The sequence below is a fragment of the Pongo abelii genome, chromosome 7 (assembly GCF_028885655.2).
Source record: "Pongo abelii isolate AG06213 chromosome 7, NHGRI_mPonAbe1-v2.0_pri, whole genome shotgun sequence".
In the NCBI taxonomy this organism is placed as follows: Eukaryota; Metazoa; Chordata; class Mammalia; order Primates; family Hominidae; genus Pongo; species Pongo abelii.
In genome coordinates, this window is record NC_071992.2 from 114,136,110 (window position 1) to 114,156,671 (window position 20,562).

Consider the following 20,562-nt stretch of genomic DNA (forward strand, 5'->3'; position numbering starts at 1 on the left):
CTCAGCTTACTGCAGCCTCCATCTCCTGGGTTCAAGTGATTCTCCTGTTAGCCTCCCGAGTAGCTAGGACTACAAGCACGTGCCACCACGCCCAGCTAATTTTTGTATTTTTAGTAGAGATAGGGTTTCACCATGGTGGCCAGGGTGGTCTCGAACTCTTGACCTCAGGTGATCTGCCCGCCTCTGCCACTCAAAGTTCTGGGATTACAGGAGTGAGCCACCGTGCCCGGCTGCAATTATACTTTCTAAGCCCCTTTCACATATATTATTTCATTCGGGCCTCACATCACTGTGCATCTGCTATGTAACTTTATGATAGTTCAGCAGGTCACGCATTCTTTCTTCTTAATAATTTTTATTTCAGCTATCTGCAATAATTACAAAGGCAGTGCTGGGTAGCTGCCACCAGTTGCATGCTTGTTTATTTGGTGTCATTTATATTTATGTGATTTACTGTCCCCTTTATAAGTTGTATGCACATTTTTCATAAGTGTTTAAAAGTGTTAGTCATTTGCACTTCCTTAAATAAATTCCTTTTAAATTTATTTGTATTCCACCTTTTTCTAAAAGTGGTATAAGACATCAGTTCCTGCTATTTTTATTTCAGTAAAGCTATATATATTCCTTCTTTTGAAAGATGCAGATTTCTGACTTAGGAAACTTGTTAGTTTACCTTCTGCTGGCCCATTTGCCGAAAGGAGTAATCTGGACATGTAAGATCCTCTGAAAAGTCTGCTGCCAGATGTATTGGAGCTCTTTTGTATGTTGTTTGTTTTCTCTTGCTGCTTTTAGGATTCTTTCTTTATCCTTGACCTTTGGGAGTGTGATGATTAAATGCCTTGGGGTAGTCTTCTTTGGGTTAAATATGCTCAGTGTTCTATAACCTTCTTGTACATGAATATTGATGTCTTTCTCTAGGTTTGAGAAATTCTCTGTTATTATCCCTTTGTATAAACTTTCTAATCCTATCTCTCCCTCTGCCTCCTCTTTAAGGCCAATAACTCTTAGATTTGTTCTTTTGAGGCTATTTCCTAGATCTTGTAAGCGTGTTCCATTCCTTTTTATTCTTTTTTTTTCTCCTCTGACTGTATTTTCAAATAGCCTGTTTTCAAGCTCACTAATTCTTTCTTCTGCTTGATCATTTCTGCTGTTAAGAGACTCTGATGCATTCTTTGGTATGTCAGTTGCATTTTTCAACTCCAGAATTTCTGCTTGATTCTTTTGAATTATTTCAATTTCTTTGTTAAATTTATCTGACAGTATTCTGAATTCCTTTTCTGGGTTATCTTGAATTTATTTGAGTTTCCTCAAAACAGCTATTTGAATTATCTGTCTGAAAGGTTACATAACCTTGCCTCTCCAGGATTGGCCTCTGGTGCCTTATTTAGTTTGTTTGGTGAGGTCATGTTTTCCTGGATGGTCTTGATGCTTGTGAATGTTTGTTAGTGTCTGGGCATTGAGGAGTTAGATATTTATTGTAGTCTTTGCAGTCAGAGCTTGTTTGTACCCATCCTTCTTTGGAAGGCTTTCTGGGTATTTTAGTGAACTTGGGTGTTGTGATCTAAGTTTTGGGTCACTGTGGCCATATCTACATTAGGGGGCATTCCAAGCCCAGTAATGCTGTAGTTCTTGCAGATTTGTAGAGGTACCATGTTGGTGGTCTTGGATAAGATCTGGATGAATTACCTGGATTAACAGACAGAGACTCTTGTTCTCTTCTCTTACTTTCTCCCAAATGAACAGTCTCTCTCTCTTTCTCCCTCTCTTTCTCTCTCTCTCTCTCTGTCCTGAATTGCCTGGAGTTGGGGGCGAGGGGTGGAATGACACAAGCACCCCTGTGGCCATTCCCACTGGGACCGCGCTAGGTCAGACCTGAAGCCAGCACAGCACTGGGTCTTACTCAAGGCCTGCTGTATCCACTGCCCGGCTACTGCCTATGTTCGCTTAAGGCCCTAGGGCTCTACAATCAGCAGGTGGCAAAGCCAGCCAGGCTTGTTTCCTTCCCTTCAGGGTGACAAGTTCCCCTAGGCCCCGGGTGGGTCCAGAGATGCTGTCCAGGAGCCAGGCCTGGAGTCAGAAACCTTAGAAATTTACCTGGTGTTCTATTCTACTGCAGCTAGGCTGACACCAAAACCACAAGACAAAGTCCTTTCTATTTGTCCCTCCCTTTTCCCTAGGCAGAGGAGTCCTTCCTCTGTCCACCACCCTCAGGTACTGCCAGGGTACTGCCAGTAGTCACATAAGACCCAAAGGCTCTTCAGTCAGCTGATGGTGAATGCTGCCAGGCCTGCCACTACCCTTCAGGGAAGTGGGCTCTCCTGTGGCTCAGGATAGGTCCAGAAATGCCATCCAAGAGCCAAAACCTGGAATCAGGGACCCCAAGAGCCCGCTTGGTGCTCTACCCTCCTATGGCCAAGCTGGTACCTAAGCTGCAAGACAATATCCTTTTTATTCATTCATCTCCTTTTCTTAAGCAGAAGGAGTTCCTCCCCATAGCCACCACAGCTGTCAATATGCTGGGCCACACCCAAAGCTAATACGTCTCTGAGTCTCCAAGGCTTATGGTAAGTCTACCAAGTATACCAAGCCTCATGGTAAGTACCGTCTGGCTACCACTGCTGATTATTCAGGGCCCAAATACTCTTTAGTCAGCAGGTGATGAATCCTGCCAGGACTAGGTCCTCCCTTCAAGGCAGTGGCTTCCTTTCTGGCACAGGGTGTGTTGAGAAATGTCATCCAGGAGCTAGGGCCTGGAATGGGGGCCTCAGGACTCTGCCTGATGCCCTATCCTACTGTGGCTGAGCTGGTATCCAAGTTGCAAGACAAAGTCCTCTTTATTCTCTCTCCTCTCCCAGAGCTGTGAGCTGAGCTGCCTGGGGCTGGGGGAGGAATGGCACCTGCACTCCCTTGGCTGCCCAGCTGGTGTCTCACTGGATCACATGCCCCTCAAGTCCACTGGTTCTAATCCTAGCACAGCACCAGGACTTGCCTAGGAGTTGCAGTTCTTGTGGCCCGGACAGACTTTCAAGTTTATTTAGGACCCCAGAGCCTTTTAGTCCGCGGTGGCAAGGCTTGCCAAAACTCAAGTTCACACCTCTGGGGTGGTTGATTCCTCTCTGGATAGAGCTGGTCTAAATGCTCCCTCTGTGGCCATCAGCTGAGCTCTACCCAGTGTTGGCAGCATGGAGTTCCAGTGCAAAGTAATCACTGTGTTCTTCTTCCCCAAGTGCGCAGATTCTCTGTGCCACTTGGCCACTGCTGGAGGATGTGGGAGAGGTGGTGTTGGTGATTCAAGACCGTCCTTCCTACCCTCTTCAGTGCCTCTTTCAGCAATATGAAGTTAACACCAGGTACTGTGATTGCTCACCTGAGTTTTGGTTCTTATGAAGGTGCTTTTTTCTTGTGTAGATACCTGTAAAATTTGGTGTTCCTGCAGGGAGGACGATTGGTAGAGGCTTCTGTTCAGCCATCTTGCTCCACTTCCTTTGTCTGGACGTGTAAGATCCAAAAGGAAGTAGGGTATCACCAACATGTTCCTCACGCAGGGAAATGTTACATTTTAGGTCAAGACTTGGATCCCAGAAGCCTAATCCAAGCTGAAACTGCCCCCACAAAATTCACATTTCACTGCTACTTGCTACCTGGAAGAGCTTAGGCAAGTTATTTACTCCATTGTGACTCAGTTTCCTCATCTCTAGGTACAAATTAAGTCATCATACTTGCAAAATCCCAGGAATTTGGCTCTGCAAGAGGCCAGTCTAGGGAACTGAATATGCTTCAAAGCCCACTGAGAGGCCTGATGTGACAGCGGACCCTGGATAGATCCATCTCAGGATGCTGACTGCCTGCCATGAGCCAATGGCCATCTGAGTTAAGATTGAAAATCAGTCCAAAATTATGTCTCTAATATTATAGCCTTGGGATGATCAGGGACCATCATTGGGGCTGTCTCTAAAGAGATAACCCAATTTGAGAATGGAAGGAATGAGCAGGAAGGAATTGGCTGGTGTTTTCTCAATGCCTAGCAAAGAATTCTCACTGTTGGTTTTCAAAGAAAACAGAAAGAAGGACATGGCATAACTAACAGACATAACAAAGAAGAAGGAAAAATTAGCAGTCCTATGTTTGCTACCCACAGCTAGCCTCAGGAAACTAGTGCATAGATTCCCAAGATCTGGATATTGGAGGGGACATAAAACAGCAGCCAGACAGCTAGACAGCTGTGGGTAAGCTGCAGGTAAGAGCCAATGTCTAGATGCTAGATGCTACCCACAATACAGGCATGGGATGCCATCCTCTGCCCTCATGCCCAAATCTGCAGCAAATACCTTTTTGTCATCAAATACAACTCAAGTCACTTAGAAGTCTATAATGGTCTGGTGGGAATCTTAGATTTAGCTTGATAACATACACAAATATTAAATAAAAACTCTCCCTATAAACTTGATATTTGTGCAAAACAGGTAAACAAGCAAATCCCTGCCTTTTATAATAGATACACTAGTTATACTGGGAGAGCATATGCCAAGGGAACGTAATCTTTTTTGTTTTAAATAGAGACACAGTCTCACTCTGTTACCCACGCTGGAGTATAGTGATGCAATCATAGCTCACTGCAGCCTCGAATTCCTGGGCTCAAGTGATCCTTTCATCTTGGCCTCCCGAGTAGCTGGAACTACAGGCATGTGCCACCATGACTGGCTAATTTTTAAATTTTTATTTGTGTAGAGATAGGGTCTGGCCATGTTGCCCAAGCTGGTCTCGAACTCCTGGTCTCAAGTGATCCTCCCACCTTGGACTCCTAAAGTGCTGGAATTACATGTGTGAGCCACTATGCCCGGCCAGTAATAATTTTTTTTAGGTGATGTTCTTAAAATTATTGAGTTCTTAGACATGTATGGCTGACATGAGAGTTATGGTATAATCAGCATCATGCTAAAATATGATATAATGATAACTATAATAGTAATAACTAATACTTGTAAGCACAGTTCTAAATGCTTTATACATAACTAATTTAATCCTTACAACAAATCTGTGAACATGATTTACCTTTGTGTTATTACACTGTTACAACTTATACTATACATAAGTTGTACAGTATATGACATATAATATGAATACTATATAATGTATACTCTTAAACTGTTACCATCTACATTTGACAAATGAGGAAATTGAGCCACAGAAGAAATAATTATTTTGCCTGGGATTTTCCAGCTAAGAAGAGGAGAGCTGGGATTGGAACCTAGGTAGTCTATTTTCTTAACTATTATACTCCACTGCCTCTTATTTGCATTAAGAATTAAGGCCACTGAATGGACAGCTCAGGGCTGTCATTTGCATTGAAGTCTGTATGAGTGGCACCCCTAGGAGCTGTACAGAGCACAACCTGAGGCCGTATGCAGCATCCTCATTGGGGATAAAAGGAATTGATTGTTCCTGGCAGAGGACCCTGGGGTCCTTGACTGGTCTCAGGTAATTTTTCTGGCCCTAAGTTTTCTTTAGGAGAGCACTCTCAAACTGGGATTCCCTGGAACCAGTTTCATAAGACAGATGCTCCACCAAAAAAGGTCCCAAGGCAAATGTATTTGAGAAGAGATGAATTAAACAAACTTAAATCATTCTTTTACTGGAAAACCTCTCAGATCCTAACGTATTAGCATTCGCTGTAAATCTCCCAGAGGAGGATATGGTTGTCATATTTTCTAAACGTATTTGACCATTTATATTGTACTGAAGTAGTGTTTCGGGGGAATATTTTGTATTTTGGGAAATACTTGACATTTAACTGGATCCAGCTGTGAGCATGCCTTTGTTTCAGGAGGCTACTAGTGTTCCGTTGCAAAAGTCTTCTATAGATACCAGACACCTGTGCACCAAGAATGTGGTTGGAGGAAAACACCCCAGAATCAGGCTCCTTCTGAAGCTTCTGTTCACTGGCACCTCTGGCCGGTAGAGTCTTAGAATCTAAGATGTACTTGCACAGTTCTTCCACAACAGATATCCTGGTTCCCAAGCTCCTCTTTCCCTGAACTAAAACCTGAAATCTTGAATTTTGTCCACTTTCCAGCTGGATGCTACTTAATATTAACTGCCCATTTGCTGATTTCTGGAATCTGGTCTGACCTGACTTTTAGGAGCCTTAAGAGTTTTTCTTATTCAGCTAACCTGACTGCAACCAAGACTGCAGTCTAATCCCTTTGGTCCCTGCAGTATGTCTCCTGGTCAGTGGGAGTCCAATTATTGCTTTTGTGGGATAACAGGAGTCAAAGAATAAATTGGACTCCTTAACATCAAACCATTTGGGAATACCCTCCCATAAGTACAACCTCTCTGGATTCCTCAGGCTTATGGTAGCTAAACCTTGAAGGAGCCCTTGATTGAAAATCTCAATGATGTGGTGAATTCAAGTAGTCCTGGACCTTCCATCAGAAAGGCTTCCTTTCTTGAGGCAGCTCTGCAACCAAAACAGTCAATCTGTCTTCTCAACCAGAGACGACGGGTCATTTAGCTAGTTTAGTATTCTAGATATTGGCTCCAAATCAAGCTGACTTCTGGTGTGGGAAATGGAAGGAAGGAAATGGCCCTCCTCTCACTATTAATCTCCTGATATTCTATTTAGGGAAACCCTTTCTAGGTGACTTGAAGTAATCAAATTACTGGTCTGGAAAGTGCTGATGAGTTGACTGTTATTTTTATTTCCATGATGACTCTATCTGGTCTTAAATCAACTAGGATCTCACAGATGATTTGGTGCTTTTGACGTCTAAGGGAGAAGAGAGAAAAAAATTCTATAGTTTTCAGCTGATTGAAGGGGAGAGAAATCTGGTGCTTTTTTTTAAAGGAAAAATAATCATTAAAATAATTAATCCACTAAGAATCAGAGCACAGTCCAAAACCTGTCATTGACTTAATAATACTTGGCCATTGCTTTCAGACATAGCTTTGTGAGGTCATTTCTTGAGAATAGTGGTGAAAAGCTTCATAGTCACAGAGTAACATTTGGCAATAAATTAGTTCAGCTTGTTTCCACATGGTCCCCAAATCTTCATTTGTTCCATCATGAAAAACAAACTTTCATTTGCTTGCAACAGGGAAAAATGAATGATTTTCCTTTACACATTTTGATAATTTAATTTTTAGCATGTTCATATGTTAATCTTTAAAAAACACCACTAACTACTCTTTTACCTGTTTGGTTTTAGTCCCTATAAAGAAAAAGATGCTTTTTTTTAAAAAATATTTTTTTGCTTTTAACAGAAAAAGCTACATTTTCTCAAGGCAACGGCAACAAAGGCTCAAAGAAAATACATGTGACTTGACACATTTCTGAGGGGGGTTGGGGAAAAGTCCTTCCTTGGACTTCCCTAAGTATGAAGTGGGTTACTACATCTCAGATAATGATAATCTTAGGATATCTCTTGTTGGAGGCAAGTGTATAGAATAGGTGACTAAATCCTTTTCTCATTCCTATGACACTAGACTAAAGGCAAAAATTGGTCATGTTTAACTATGGTATGAAATAAATGTGACTTATGAGTTACATAGCCCTACTCCAAAAGCATCAAGTTAGGTAGGAAAAAACAAAACAGAGCACCCAATCAGAGTTGTGGGAAAGGTTACCTGGATTACTAAAGTTTGCAAAAATGTCCTAATCTAGGTTTCCTCTGATTAATTAGTAGAGTACAGTGGTGGGTGATGGTGGTAGTGTAATAATGACAATTATAGCTAATATTATTGAACATATTATGTGATAGGCCCTGTTGTTAGAGTTTTACATATATGAACTCATTTAATCCTGTGAGGTATGTAATATCATCTTTATTTTAAAGATTAGGAAATTGAGGCTTAAAAAGCTTATTTATATAACTTTGCAAAGGTTACATAAGGTTCTTCTAGTGTGGTCTTAAAAAAGAAAAAAGAGAAAGGTTATATAAGGTTACATAATAGCTTTCTGATACTAAAGACTCACCCTAACTTTATACTATAGCTATACCAGATTGCCATTGTTAGGATACTGGTCTATCACGTACTAGTTATATGACCTTGGGCAGGTTACTTAACCTCGTTAAGTATCAGATTTTGCTTCTGTAAATGGATGGTTCCTACATTCAAATGAGATAATCTGTACAAAACACTTAACATAGTATTTGGCAAGAGTAAATGTTTAATAAATTTTAGCTGCTTTTAAAAGATGAGGAATTAGGCCAGGCGTGATAGCTCATGCCTGTAATCCCAGCACTTTGGGAAGCAGAGGTGTATGGGTCATGAGGTCAGGAGTTAGACACAAGCCTAGACAACATGGTGGAACCCTGTCTCTACTAAAAATACAAAATTTAGCCGGGCATGGTGGCACGTGCCTGTAATCCCAGCTACTTGGAGGCTGAGGCAGGAGAACTGCTTGAACCTAGGAGGTGGAGGTTGCAGTAAGCTGAGATCACGCTATTACACTCCAGCCTGGGCAACAGAGCGAGACTCCTTCTCAAAAGAAAAAAAAAAGGTGAGGAATTAGCAAAGAATCCCAAATAATTAATTAAAGGTTTTATTTTGTTAGTTTGTTTTCTTGATGTGTGTGTGTGTGTTTGTGTGTGTGTGTGTTTCCCCCTTCCTTATATTACATTTTTAGTATTACCTCTTAGGAATCTCTCAGCAATGAAGGTGGTAATAGAAATTACGACAATTATATTGACAAAGCTTTGCATTTTTCAAAGTACTTATATATGAATTACTTAAATTGATCTTCAAAACTGTCTTACATATTTGCCAGAAAAGTGAGCCTTAGAGAAGTTAAGTAATACTAGGTTGCCTGTACAGTTGATAGCCAGAGTTGAATCCAGATCTGAAGTTATGAGAGTCAGTTTAATTTAGATCCTTTAATGTTGAGAGCTGGTTTATTGCTTCTGGTAATGTTTGGTTGGTCATGCGTTCTCTAAGTATATAATAAAATAAACTGTACATATTGATATTTTTATTTCTTCCTTTCCATAGTTACAACTTGCATTTATTTTTTCCTAAGCCTTACAGGCAGGAGTTACGGTGCAGTATGAAATAGAAACTTACTTTATCTTTTTGTATCTTTGTTAACATTTCTCATGTTATTCCCTCTGTATGTCCTCCTCCAAATTATTGGATGTAGCCTATGCCTGTCCTGCCCAGCTGTCAGAACCAATTCAAATGTTATCTCCACTGTAAAAAATTCTCTCTGATCTTCTCAGCTAGAGAAGAACAGAGCTAAACCTGAGTAATTTTGTCCCCTAGGGGACATTTTGGAATGTTTGGAGACATTTTTGGTTGTCATAACTGAGTGGAAGGATGTTAGAGGGATCTAGTGGGTAAAGGTCAGGAGGGATCTTAATGATCCTACAGTGCACAGGGCAGCCCCTACAATGAAGAATGATCTGGACCAAAATGTCAGCAGTGCTGATTCAGAAACACTTCTAAACTAAAGACTCATGACATTATGGCACATATTCTTTTCTACTTAAAAAAAACTTATTTATGAATATATTTTATCATGGACTATAAATTATTTGAGGATGGGGATTCTGTCTTAATCATCGTTTATCACTAATATTCAAGATTAGTTAGCAAATCCCCCTTTATATCTGCATTCTGTCATTAAATACCTTAGATTAACTTGATTATTATTCAACCATTAACTATAAAAGATGACAGATATTAGATAAAAGTATTTAAAGTTCCCTTAAGCCACTTGATAAATGAGAAAAATAATATATCTAGGACCTAATTTTTAGTTTATAAATCAGGTATTGGTCATTTTTTTTTGCTTTTTGAGATAGAGTCTCACTCCGGTTGCCCAGGCTGGAGTGCAGTGGTGCAATCTTGGTTCACTGCAGCCTCGTCCTCCCAGGCTCTGGTGATCCTCCTGCCTCAGCCTCCCAAGTAGCTGGGACTACAAGTGCATGCCACCATACCAGGCTATTTTTTTGTGGTTTTATTTTTAGTAGAGACGGGGTTTTGCCATGTTGCTGAAGCTGATCTCGAACTCCTGGACTCAAGCAATCCATCTGCCTCGGCCTCCCAAAGTGCTGGGATTATAGGCATCAGCCACTGCATCAGGCATTGGCCATTCTTATTTCTGAGTCCATACAACTTCCCCAAATGATTCTACAAACCACAATATATAAAAAAGGGTATAGAAAAATAATATGTTGGAAGAGATAGAATCCGCATGTGAATGCATTTAGAAAAACATTTAACCATGAAAAATTTGACAATGTTGACTAAAAACTCTGCTAGCAGAATCAAACCAAGGAGGAAAAGAAAAAGAGAAAACATTTTCAAGACATTATGCTCAAGGGAAACATGATCAGGGAAAACAAATGCTCAACATACCAACACTGGTGTCACATTTAGAGCTGAAAATTTTAAAAAAATATGATCTCCCTGGAAGAGGGTAGGCATTGTTTTATTTAAAGTGCCTAAAGTATTTGTATTCATTATCATATGTCAGCAGCAATTCAAACAGGATTTTGTCACGGAAGAAAATATGAATCTCTATAATTCTTCTCACCAATGATATGTCCAACAACAGCTGGAAAATTCAATACATAAATGATGGCTTTGCCATACATCAGAAATGTTTCTTACAGCCAGGAGGGCTACTGTCATTTTCCATTAATAACTGTATTTCCAAATAAAATATTTAAGAACAATGTTCTGTGCTACTTTTGGGAAAAGCCAAATATAAATTTTAGTTAGTTAGTGCATCAAATTTTTTGTGGTTTTCATTTTTATGCAATACTTTCGTGTAACAATATAACAAATATATCCTTTGGAGTGTAATAGTCTATTAGGTAACACAGATGTTTTCATTGAATTTTATTGTGTTCATAAAATTTTATAACATTAATATTATTATAATAACCCATTATAAAATATACAAATGCTCAACATACCAACACTAGTGTCACATTTAGAGCTCAATTTTTTTAAAAAATATGATCTCCCTGGAAGAGGGGAGGCATTGTTTTATTTAAAGTGCCTAAAGTATTTGTATTTTAATGGGTTATTATAATAATAAAATGTTATGAAATTATGATTCAATGCATTATAATAATATCATCTCTTCAATTGATTAATGTTATAATAATCCATTATAAATTATTTTATAATAATTCATAATTATTAATTAATAATTTGCTATAGCAAAAATTGATCACGTTTAGCAGTAGTCACAATAGAAATGGAAATATTTTATGCGAGAAGAGATGGCAGCTCCAAGACAGAATAATGCTTGACTCTAAATGAGACTTACACCCATTTCAGTAATTTGTTTCCAGTTTTTATCGCACATATTTTTTAGATTGTATTATTTATTTCCTGATCAAGCAATGCTACAATTACATGAATTAAATAATTACTTACCTAGTAAGTCTGAGGCTCTCAAATTGTCTTTCAGAAATGTAACAGAAATAATGGCACTACCTATAAAGAAAATGGCCATTAGTGGTAGTTTCAATATGAAAGTGTCTATTACGCAATGCCATTTGAAAGAAGTTAAGCAATTTGTGCCTTATGCCTGATGAGCTGTGTCCTGATCAGAGACATTCAGCAGTTGTGGCTATAAAAAGGCCTTTCTTCTCTCTGTGGCTGAGGACATGTGGAAATTGGTGTGGTTTACAATGGATGTGGCTGACACAGTGTCTTGTATATAGCGAAGGCTTAATAAAAGTTTACTAAATGACAGAACAAATGAATGGAAAGAAAGAAGAAAGGCAGAAAGAGCAGGAAGGGATAGAAAGACAGAAAGAGATAGAAAGGAAGGAAAGAAAGAAGGATGGGGCAGGGTGCAGTGGCTCACGCCTGTAAGCCTCAGCACTTTGGGAGGATCACTTGAGTCCAGGAGTTCAAGATAAGCCTGGGCAACATAGTGAAACACCCCATTTCTACTTAAAATACAAAAAATTAGTGGGGCGTGGTGGCGTGGGCCTGTAGTCCTAGCTACTGGGGAGGCTAAGGTGGGTGGATTTCTTGAGCCTGGGTGGTTGAGGCTGCAGTGAGCCATGATGGCACCATTGTACTACAGCCTCAGTGACAGAAGGAGATCCTGTCTCAGAAAAAAAAAAAAACAAAAAACAAAGGACAGGAAGAACTTTAAATATGTGCTAAATTGAAACTCATGATTTCCCAGCATCTCCTCCCATAATTCCTGTTCCAACAATTCCTGTATCTACTTATTAACACCAGAATCCCAGGACTCCTCCTATTTCTCTTCTATTTGACGATCCACATCCAATAGGTCACTGGGTCTAAGTCTATAGTCCACTCCATTTTTTTCTTTTTTTTGAGACAGGGTTTTGTGCTGTTGCCCAGGCTGGAGTGCAGTGGCAAGATCATAACTCACTGCAACATTGGACTCCTAGGCTCAAGTGATCCTCTCGAGTAGCTGGGACCACAGGCTCAAGCCACCATGCCCAGCTAATTAAAATTTTTTTTTGTAGAAATGGGGTCTCACTATGTTGCCCAGGCTGGTGTCAAACTCCTGGGCTCAAGTGATCCTCCTGCCTCGACCTCCCAAAGTATTGGGATTACAGGTGTAATCCACCGCAACCAGCCTTATTTCACTCTTTGTTAGGTCTGTTCCCGACTCTTCATTCCTGTGATCACCAGCCCTATCCCAAGCTCAGGGCAGCTTTTCCTCTGGCTTAGACCTTTAGCTTCCCTCTGACCTCCCATTTCCCCCTTTTCCCCTTTCCCCATACCACCACCAGAGTAATCACTCTAAAATGCAAATCTAATGTAAATCCACTGCTTTCAAACCCCTAAGTGGCTGGTCTACAGGACAAAGGCCACACTACCAAGCAGAACACTCAAAGAGCTATGATTTTGCTTCTGATGCTTTGGTTACCACATTTGTCTTTATTTGATAATCTGTAGCCTACCCTTACTGAAGTAATTATAATTCCCAGAATCCACCATGCAGTTCATGCTTAATGGCTTTTACATGTCCAGCTCTGCCCCTGTCCTTGTGACCAGCTCTAGACTCAAGTGTCATCTCTGGATTCCCCTGGGCCGAGCTGATCCCACCACCCTTATGCTCTGATTACCCCTGTGTATAGCTTTTTCACTACACCTAAGATTTATTTGCCTGTTTTCCCCCAAAAGACCATCAGTTCCTTTTAATCTGAGATATGTCTTCTTATTCTTCTAAGATCTTCAGTGAGTAGCTGTATCTAGCACATAAAAGGTGTTCAGTAAATGCTCATTGAATGAAATGAAAGAGTGTGGGATCTCAGCCTTGCAGTTGTTCTCTTTCCCATTAGTGACACTACTGGACTGTCTCCCTCACAGTCGAGCCATGGTCTGCTACTGTCGCCTCAGGTACCAGGGTTAAACTGAACCTCTCCGAGTTGTCCCTCTTATGGGGCCATTTCTCTATGAGAATAAGCGTGGGAAATCCAAAATTGCAATAATGCAAAAAGATACACAACATAATATATGCTGTAAATTTTTAACAAAAACTATTTGCTGGTTGTTTTTTAAAAGTAAAAGTACAGGAAAGAAAAATTATCATAAAATAATATCATCCTGTAAAGAAAATTACAGTTAATATATTGGTGTTTTTATTTCTCTTCAGTTGAGATCAAACTTTAATATCAAATTTGCTTTCTCAGTTTCCTCAGTTAACACATTACAATTTGCCATGTCATCAAGAATTCTTCATAGACATAATTTTAATGTTGGTATAATAATCCATTAAACAGATGCTGTGGTTAAATTTGAATGTGACTATATCTGATATTCTGGCAATTTATTGAAAACAAAATAAGTCCACACCAGAAACCCTCTTGTAGGATAAGATGAGATGCTATTTGTTTCCTTTTTTTTTTTTTTTCTCTCAACTTAGCTTTTTCTCATTCTGGTTGATCTTTGTCCTTCAAAACTTTTCCTGGGGAGGGAGGAGCCAAGATGGCCGAATAGGAACAGCTCCAGTCTACAGCTCCCAGCGTGAGCAATGCAGTAGATGGGTGATTTCTGCATTTCCATCTGAGGTACCGGGTTCATCTCACTAGGGAGTGCCAGACAGTGGGCGCAGGACAGTAGGTGCAGCGCACCGTGCGCCAGCCGAAGCAGGGCGAGGCATTGCCTCACTCAGGAAGTGCAAGGGGTCAGGGAGTTCCCTTTCCTGGTCAAGGAAAGGGGTGACAGACGGCACCTGGAAAATCGGGCCACTCCCACCCAAATACTGTGCTTTTCCGACGGGCTTAGGAAACGGGGCACCAGGAGATTATAGCCCGCACCTGGCTCGGAGGGTCCTACGCCCACGGAGTCTCGCTGATTGCTAGCACAGCAGTCTGAGATCAAACTGCAAGGTGGCAGCGAGGCTGGGGGAGGGGCGCCCGCCATTGCCCGGGCTGGCTTAGGTAAACAAAGCAGCCCGGAAGCTTGAACTGGGTGGAGCCCACCACAGCTCAAGGAGGCCTGCCTGCTTCTGTAGGCTCCACCTCTGGGGGCAGGGCATAGACAAACAAAAAGACAGCAGTAACCTCTGCAGACTTAAATGTCCCTGTCTGACAGTTTTGAGGAGAGCAGTGGTTCTCCCAACACATAGCTGGAGATCTGAGATTGGGCAGACTGCCTCCTCAAGTGGGTCCCTGACCCCTGACCCCCAAGCAGCCTAACTGGGAGGCACCCCCAAGTAGGGGCAGACTGACACCACACACGGCTGGGTACTCCTCTGAGACAAAACTTCCAGAGGAACGATCAGGCAGCAACATTTGCGGTTCACCAAGATCCACTGTTCTACAGCCACCGCTGTTCTACAGCCACCACTGTTCTGCAGCCATCGCTGCTGATACCCAGGCAAACAGGGTCGGGAGTGGACCTCTAGCAAACTCCAACAGACCTGCAGCTGAGGGTCCTGTCTGTTAGAAGGAAAACTAACAAACAGAAAGGACATCCACACCAAAAACCCATCTGTACATTACCATCATCAAAGACCAAAAGTAGATAAAACCACAAAGATGGGGAAAAAACAGAGCAGAAAAACTGGAAACTCTAAAAAGCAGAGCGCCTCTCATCCTCCAAAAGAACGCAGTTCCTCACCAGCAACGGAACAAAGCTGGACGGAGAATGACTTTGACGAGTTGAGAGAAGGCTTCAGATGATCAAACTACTCTGAGCTACAGGAGGAAATTCAAACCAAAGGCAAAGAAGTTGAAAACTTTGAAAAAACTTTAGACAAATGTATAACTAGAATAACCAATACAGAGAAGTGCTTAAAGGAGCTGATGGAGCTGAAAGCCAAGGCTTGAGAACTACGTGAAGAATGCAGAAGCCTCAGGAGCTGATGCGATCAAATGGAAGAAAGGGTATCAGCCCTGGAAGATGAAATAAATGAAATGAAGCGAGAAGGGAAGTTTAGAGAAAAAAGAATAAAAAGAAATGAACAAAGCCTCCAAGAAATATGGGACTATGTGAAAAGACCAAATCTGCGTCTGATTCGTGTACCTGAAAGTGATAGGGAGAATGGAACCAAGCTGGAAAACACTCTGCAGGATATTATCCAGGAGAATTTCCCCAATCTAGCAAGGCAGGCCAACATTCAGATTCAGGAAATACAGAGAACACCACAAAGATACTCCTCGAGAAGAGCAACTCCAAGACACGTAATTGTCAGATTCACCAAAGTTGAAATGAAGGAAAAAATGTTAAGGGCTGCCAGAGAGAAAGGTCGGGTTACCCACAAAGGGAAGCCCATCAGACTAACAGTGGATCTCTTGGCAGAAACTCTACAAGCCAGAAGAGAGTGGGGGCCAATATTCAACATTCTTAAAGAAAAGAATTTTCAACCCAGAATTTCATATCCAGCCAAACTAAGCTTTATAAGTGAAGGAGAAATAAAATACTTTACAGACAAGCAAATGCTGAGAGATTTTGTCACCACCAGGCCTACCCTAAAAGAGCTCCTGAAGGAAGCACTAAACATGGAAAGGCACAACCGGTACCAGCTGCTGCAAAATCATGCCAAAATGTAAAGACCATCGAGACTAGGAAGAAACTGCATCAACTAACGAGCAAAATAACCAGCTAACATCATAATGACAGGATCAGATTCACACATAACAATATTAACTTTAAATGTAAATGGACTAAATGCTCCAATTAAGAGACACAGACTGGCAAATTGGATAAAGAGTCAAGATCCATCAGTGTGCTGTATTCAGTAAACCCATCTCACGTGCAGAGACACACATAGGCTCAAAATAAAAGGATGGAGGAAGATCTACCAAGCAAATGGAAAGCAAAAAAAGGCAGGGGTTGCAATCCTAGTCTCTGATAAAACAGACTTTAAACCAACAAAGATCAAAAGAGACAAAGAAGGCCATTACATAATGGTAAAGGGATCAATTCAACAAGAAGAGCTAACTATCCTAAATATATATGCACCCAATACAGGAGCACCCAGATTCATAAAGCAAGTCCTGAGTGACCTACAAAGAGACTTAGACTCCCACACAATAATAATGGGAGACTTTAACACCCCACTGTCAACATTAGACAGATCAACGAGACAGAAAATTAACAAGGATATCCAGGACTTGAACTCAGCTCTGCACCAAGCAGACCTAATAGACATATACAGAACTCTCCACCCCAAATCAACAGAATACACATTTTTTTCAGCACCACACCACACCTATTCCAAAATTGACCACATAGTTGGAAGTAAAGCTCTCCTCAGCAAATGTAAAAGAACAGAAATTATAACAAACTGTCTCTCAGACCACAGTGCAATCAAACTAGAACTCAGGATTAAGAAACTCACTCAAAACCGCTCAACTACATGGAAACTGAACAACCTGCTCCTGAATGACTACTGGGTACATAACGAAATGAAGGAAGAAATAAAGATGTTCTTTGAAACCAATGAGAACAAAGACACAACATATCAGAATCTCTGGGACACATTCAAAGCAGTGCGTAGAGGGAAATTTATAGCACTAAATGCCCACAAGAGAAAGCATGAAAGATCCAAAATTGACACCCTAACATCACAATTAAAAGAACTAGAAAAGCAAGAGCAAACACATTCGAAAGCTAGCAGAAGGCAAGAAATAACTAAAATCAGAGCAGAATTGAAGGAAATAGAGACCAAAAAAACCCTTCAAAAAATTAATGAATCCAGGAGCTGGCTTTTTGAAAGGATCAACAAAATTGATAGACCGCTAGCAAGACTAATAAAGAAAAAAAGAGAGAAGAATCAAATAGACGCAATAAAAAATGACAAAGGGGATATCACCACCAATCCCACAGAAATACAAACTACCATCAGAGAATACTATAAACACCTCTACGCAAATAAACTAGAAAATCTAGAAGAAATGGATAAATTCCTTGACACATACACTCTCCCAAGACTAAACCAGGAAGAAACTGAATCTCTGAATAGACCAATAACAGGATCTGAAATTGTGGCAATAATCAATAGCTTACCAACCAAAAAGAGTCCAGGACCAGATGGATTCACAGCTGAATTCTACCAGAGGTACAAGGAGGAACTGGTACCATTCCTTCTGAAACTATTCCAATCAATAGAAAAAGAGGGAATCCTCCCTAACTCATTTTATGAGGCCAGCATCATCCTGATACCAAAGACTGGCAGAGACACAACCAAAAAAGAGAATTTTAGACCAATATCCTTGATGAACATTGATGCAAAAATCCTCAATAAAATACTGGCAAACCGAATCCAGCAGGACATCAAAAAGCTTATCCACTATGATCAAATGGGCTTCATCCCTGGGATGCAAGGCTGATTCAATATACGCAAATCAATAAATGTAATCCAGCATATAAACAGAACCAAAGACAAAAACCACATGATTATCTCAATAGATGCAGAAAAGGCCTTTGACAAAATTCAACAACGCTTCATGCTAAAAACTCTCAATAAATTAGGTATTGATGGGACGTATCTCAAAATAATAAGAGCTATCTATGACAAACCCACAGCCAATATCATACTGAATGGGCAAAAACTGGAAGCATTCCCTTTGAAAACCGGTACAAGACAGGGATGCCCTCTCTCACCACTCCTATTCAACATAGTGTTGGAGGTTCTGGCCAGGGCAATTAGGCAGGAGAAGGAAATCAAGGGTATTCAATTAGGAAAAGAGGAAGTCAAATTGTCCCTGTTTGCAGACGACATGATAGTATATCTAGAAAACCCCATTGTCTCAGCCCAAAATCTCCTTAAGCTGATAAGCAACTTCAGCAAAGTCTCAGGATACAAAATCAATGTACAAAAATCACAAGCATTCTTATACACCAGTAACAGACAGAGAGCCAAATCATGAGTGAACTCCCATTCACAATCACTTCAAAGAGAATAAAATACTTAGGAATCCAACTTACAAGGGACGTGAAGGACCTCTTCAAGGAGAACTACAAACCACTGCTCAAGGGAATAAAAGAGGATACAAACAAATGGAAGAACATTCCATGCTCATGGGTAGGAAGAATCAATATCGTGAAAATGGCCATACTGCCCAAGGTAATTTATAGATTCAATGCCATCCCCATGAAGCTACCAATGAGTTTCTTCACAGAATTGGAAAAAACTACTTTAAAGTTCATATGGAACCAAAAAAGATCCCACATCGCCAAGTCAATCCTAAGCCAAAAGAACAAAGCTGGAGGCATCACGCTACCTGACTTCAAACTATACTACAAGGCTACAGTAACCAAAACAGCATGGTACTGGTACCAAAACAGAGACATAGATCAATGGAACAGAACAGAGCCCTCAGAAATAATGTCGCATATCTACAACTATCTGATCTTTGACAAACCTGAGAAAAAGAAGCAATGGGGAAAGGATTCCCTATTTAATAAATGGTGCTGGGAAAACTGGCTAGCCATATGTAGAAAGCTGAAACTGGATCCCTTCCTTACACCTTATACAAAAATTAATTCAAGATGGATTAAAGACTTAAACATTAGACCTAAAACCATAAAAACCCTAGAAGAAAACCTAGGCATTACCATTCAGGACATAGGCATGGGCAAGGACTTCATGTCTAAAACACCAAAAGCAATGGCAACAAAAGCCAAAATTGACAAATGGGATCTAATTAAACTAAAGAGCTTCTGCACAGCAAAAGAAACTACCATCAGAGTGAACAGGCAACCTACAAAATGGGAGAAAATTTTCACAACCTACTCATCTGACAAAGGGCTAATATCCAGAATCTACAATGAACTCAAACAAATTTACAAGAAAAAAACAAACAACCCCATCAAAAAGTGGGCAAAGGATATGAACAGACACTTCTCAAAAGAAGACATTTATGCAGCCAAAAGACACGTGAAAAAATGCTCATCATCACTGGCCATCAGAGAAATGCAAATCAAAACCACAATGAGATACCATCTCACACCAGTTAGAATGGCAATCATTAAAAAGTCAGGAAACAACAGGTGCTGGAGAGGATGTGGAGAAATAGGAACACTTTTACACTGTTGGTGGGACTGTAAACTAGTTCAACCATTGTGGAAGTCAGTGTGGCGATTCCTCAGGGATCTAGAACTAGAAATACCATTTGACCCAGGCATCCCATTACTGGGTATATACCCAAAGGACTATAAATCATGCTGCTATAAAGACACATGCATACGTATGTTTATTGTGGCACTATTCACAATAGCAAAGACTTGGAACCATCCAAATGTCCAACAATGATAGACTGGATTAAGAAAATGTGGCACATATACACCATGGAATACTATGCAGCCATAAAAAATGATGAGTTCATGTCCTTTGTAGGGACATGGATGAAATTGGAAATCATCATTCTCAGTAAACTATCACAAGGACAAAAAACCAAACACCGCATGTTCTCACTCATAGATGGGAATTGAACAACGAGAACACATGGACACAGGAAGGGGAACATCACACTCTGGGGACAGTTGTGGGGTGGGGGGAGGGGGGAGGGATAGCATTAGGAGATATACCTAATGCTAAATGATGAGTTAATGGGTGCAGCACACCAACATGGCACACGTATACATATGTAACTAACCTGCACATTGTGCACATGTACTCTAAAACTTAAAGTATAATAGAAAAAAAATAATGCCTTTAATATATTATTAAAAAAAAAAAAAACCTTTTCCTGGGCAGGTTACTTACAGGAATGGAAGTTTCACACAGAGTAAACCAGGCATGGGAAATGCTCATCAAACATGAGTTTGAGTGTTGTGGTTTTAAAACATTAAAGCAAGGTTTTCTGTAGATAAACTAATGCATGACTACATGGCTCATTAAAGTAAGAAATGAATTTGGGATAGGTATAAAAGTGTATGCACATTTTCTATTTCAGATTTGGACCAAAATAATCCAGGGAAACTAATTTCACATGGTAGAGCATGAGAAAAGGTATTAAAAACCCAAACCCCTACCCTACCCTCCAATCACAGACTTCCTGTGTAATTAAGTAAGGGATGTTTCTAAGTAGGAGATCGATTAGCAATAAAACATAGGTGAAGTGTCGCTACATTAACACATACCAAATGTGTTCCATTATAACA

At 40.4% G+C, this 20,562-nt stretch overlaps 1 protein-coding gene across 3 annotated transcripts in view; it reads right to left on the minus strand.

Moving 5' to 3' along the window:
- NIPAL2 (NIPA like domain containing 2) overlaps positions 1 to 20,562 on the minus strand; it is a 109,941-nt gene that overhangs the window by 35,022 nt on the left and 54,357 nt on the right. For 2 of the 3 annotated variants that reach the window (XM_002819317.6, XM_024251431.3), the window contains exon 4: positions 11,392 to 11,451. The exons of the other annotated variant lie outside the window; for it this stretch is intronic. In XM_002819317.6, the coding sequence (XP_002819363.2) occupies positions 11,392 to 11,451 (60 nt within the window). The remainder of the gene's footprint in view (positions 1 to 11,391; positions 11,452 to 20,562) is intronic. 3 annotated transcript variants of the gene reach the window in all.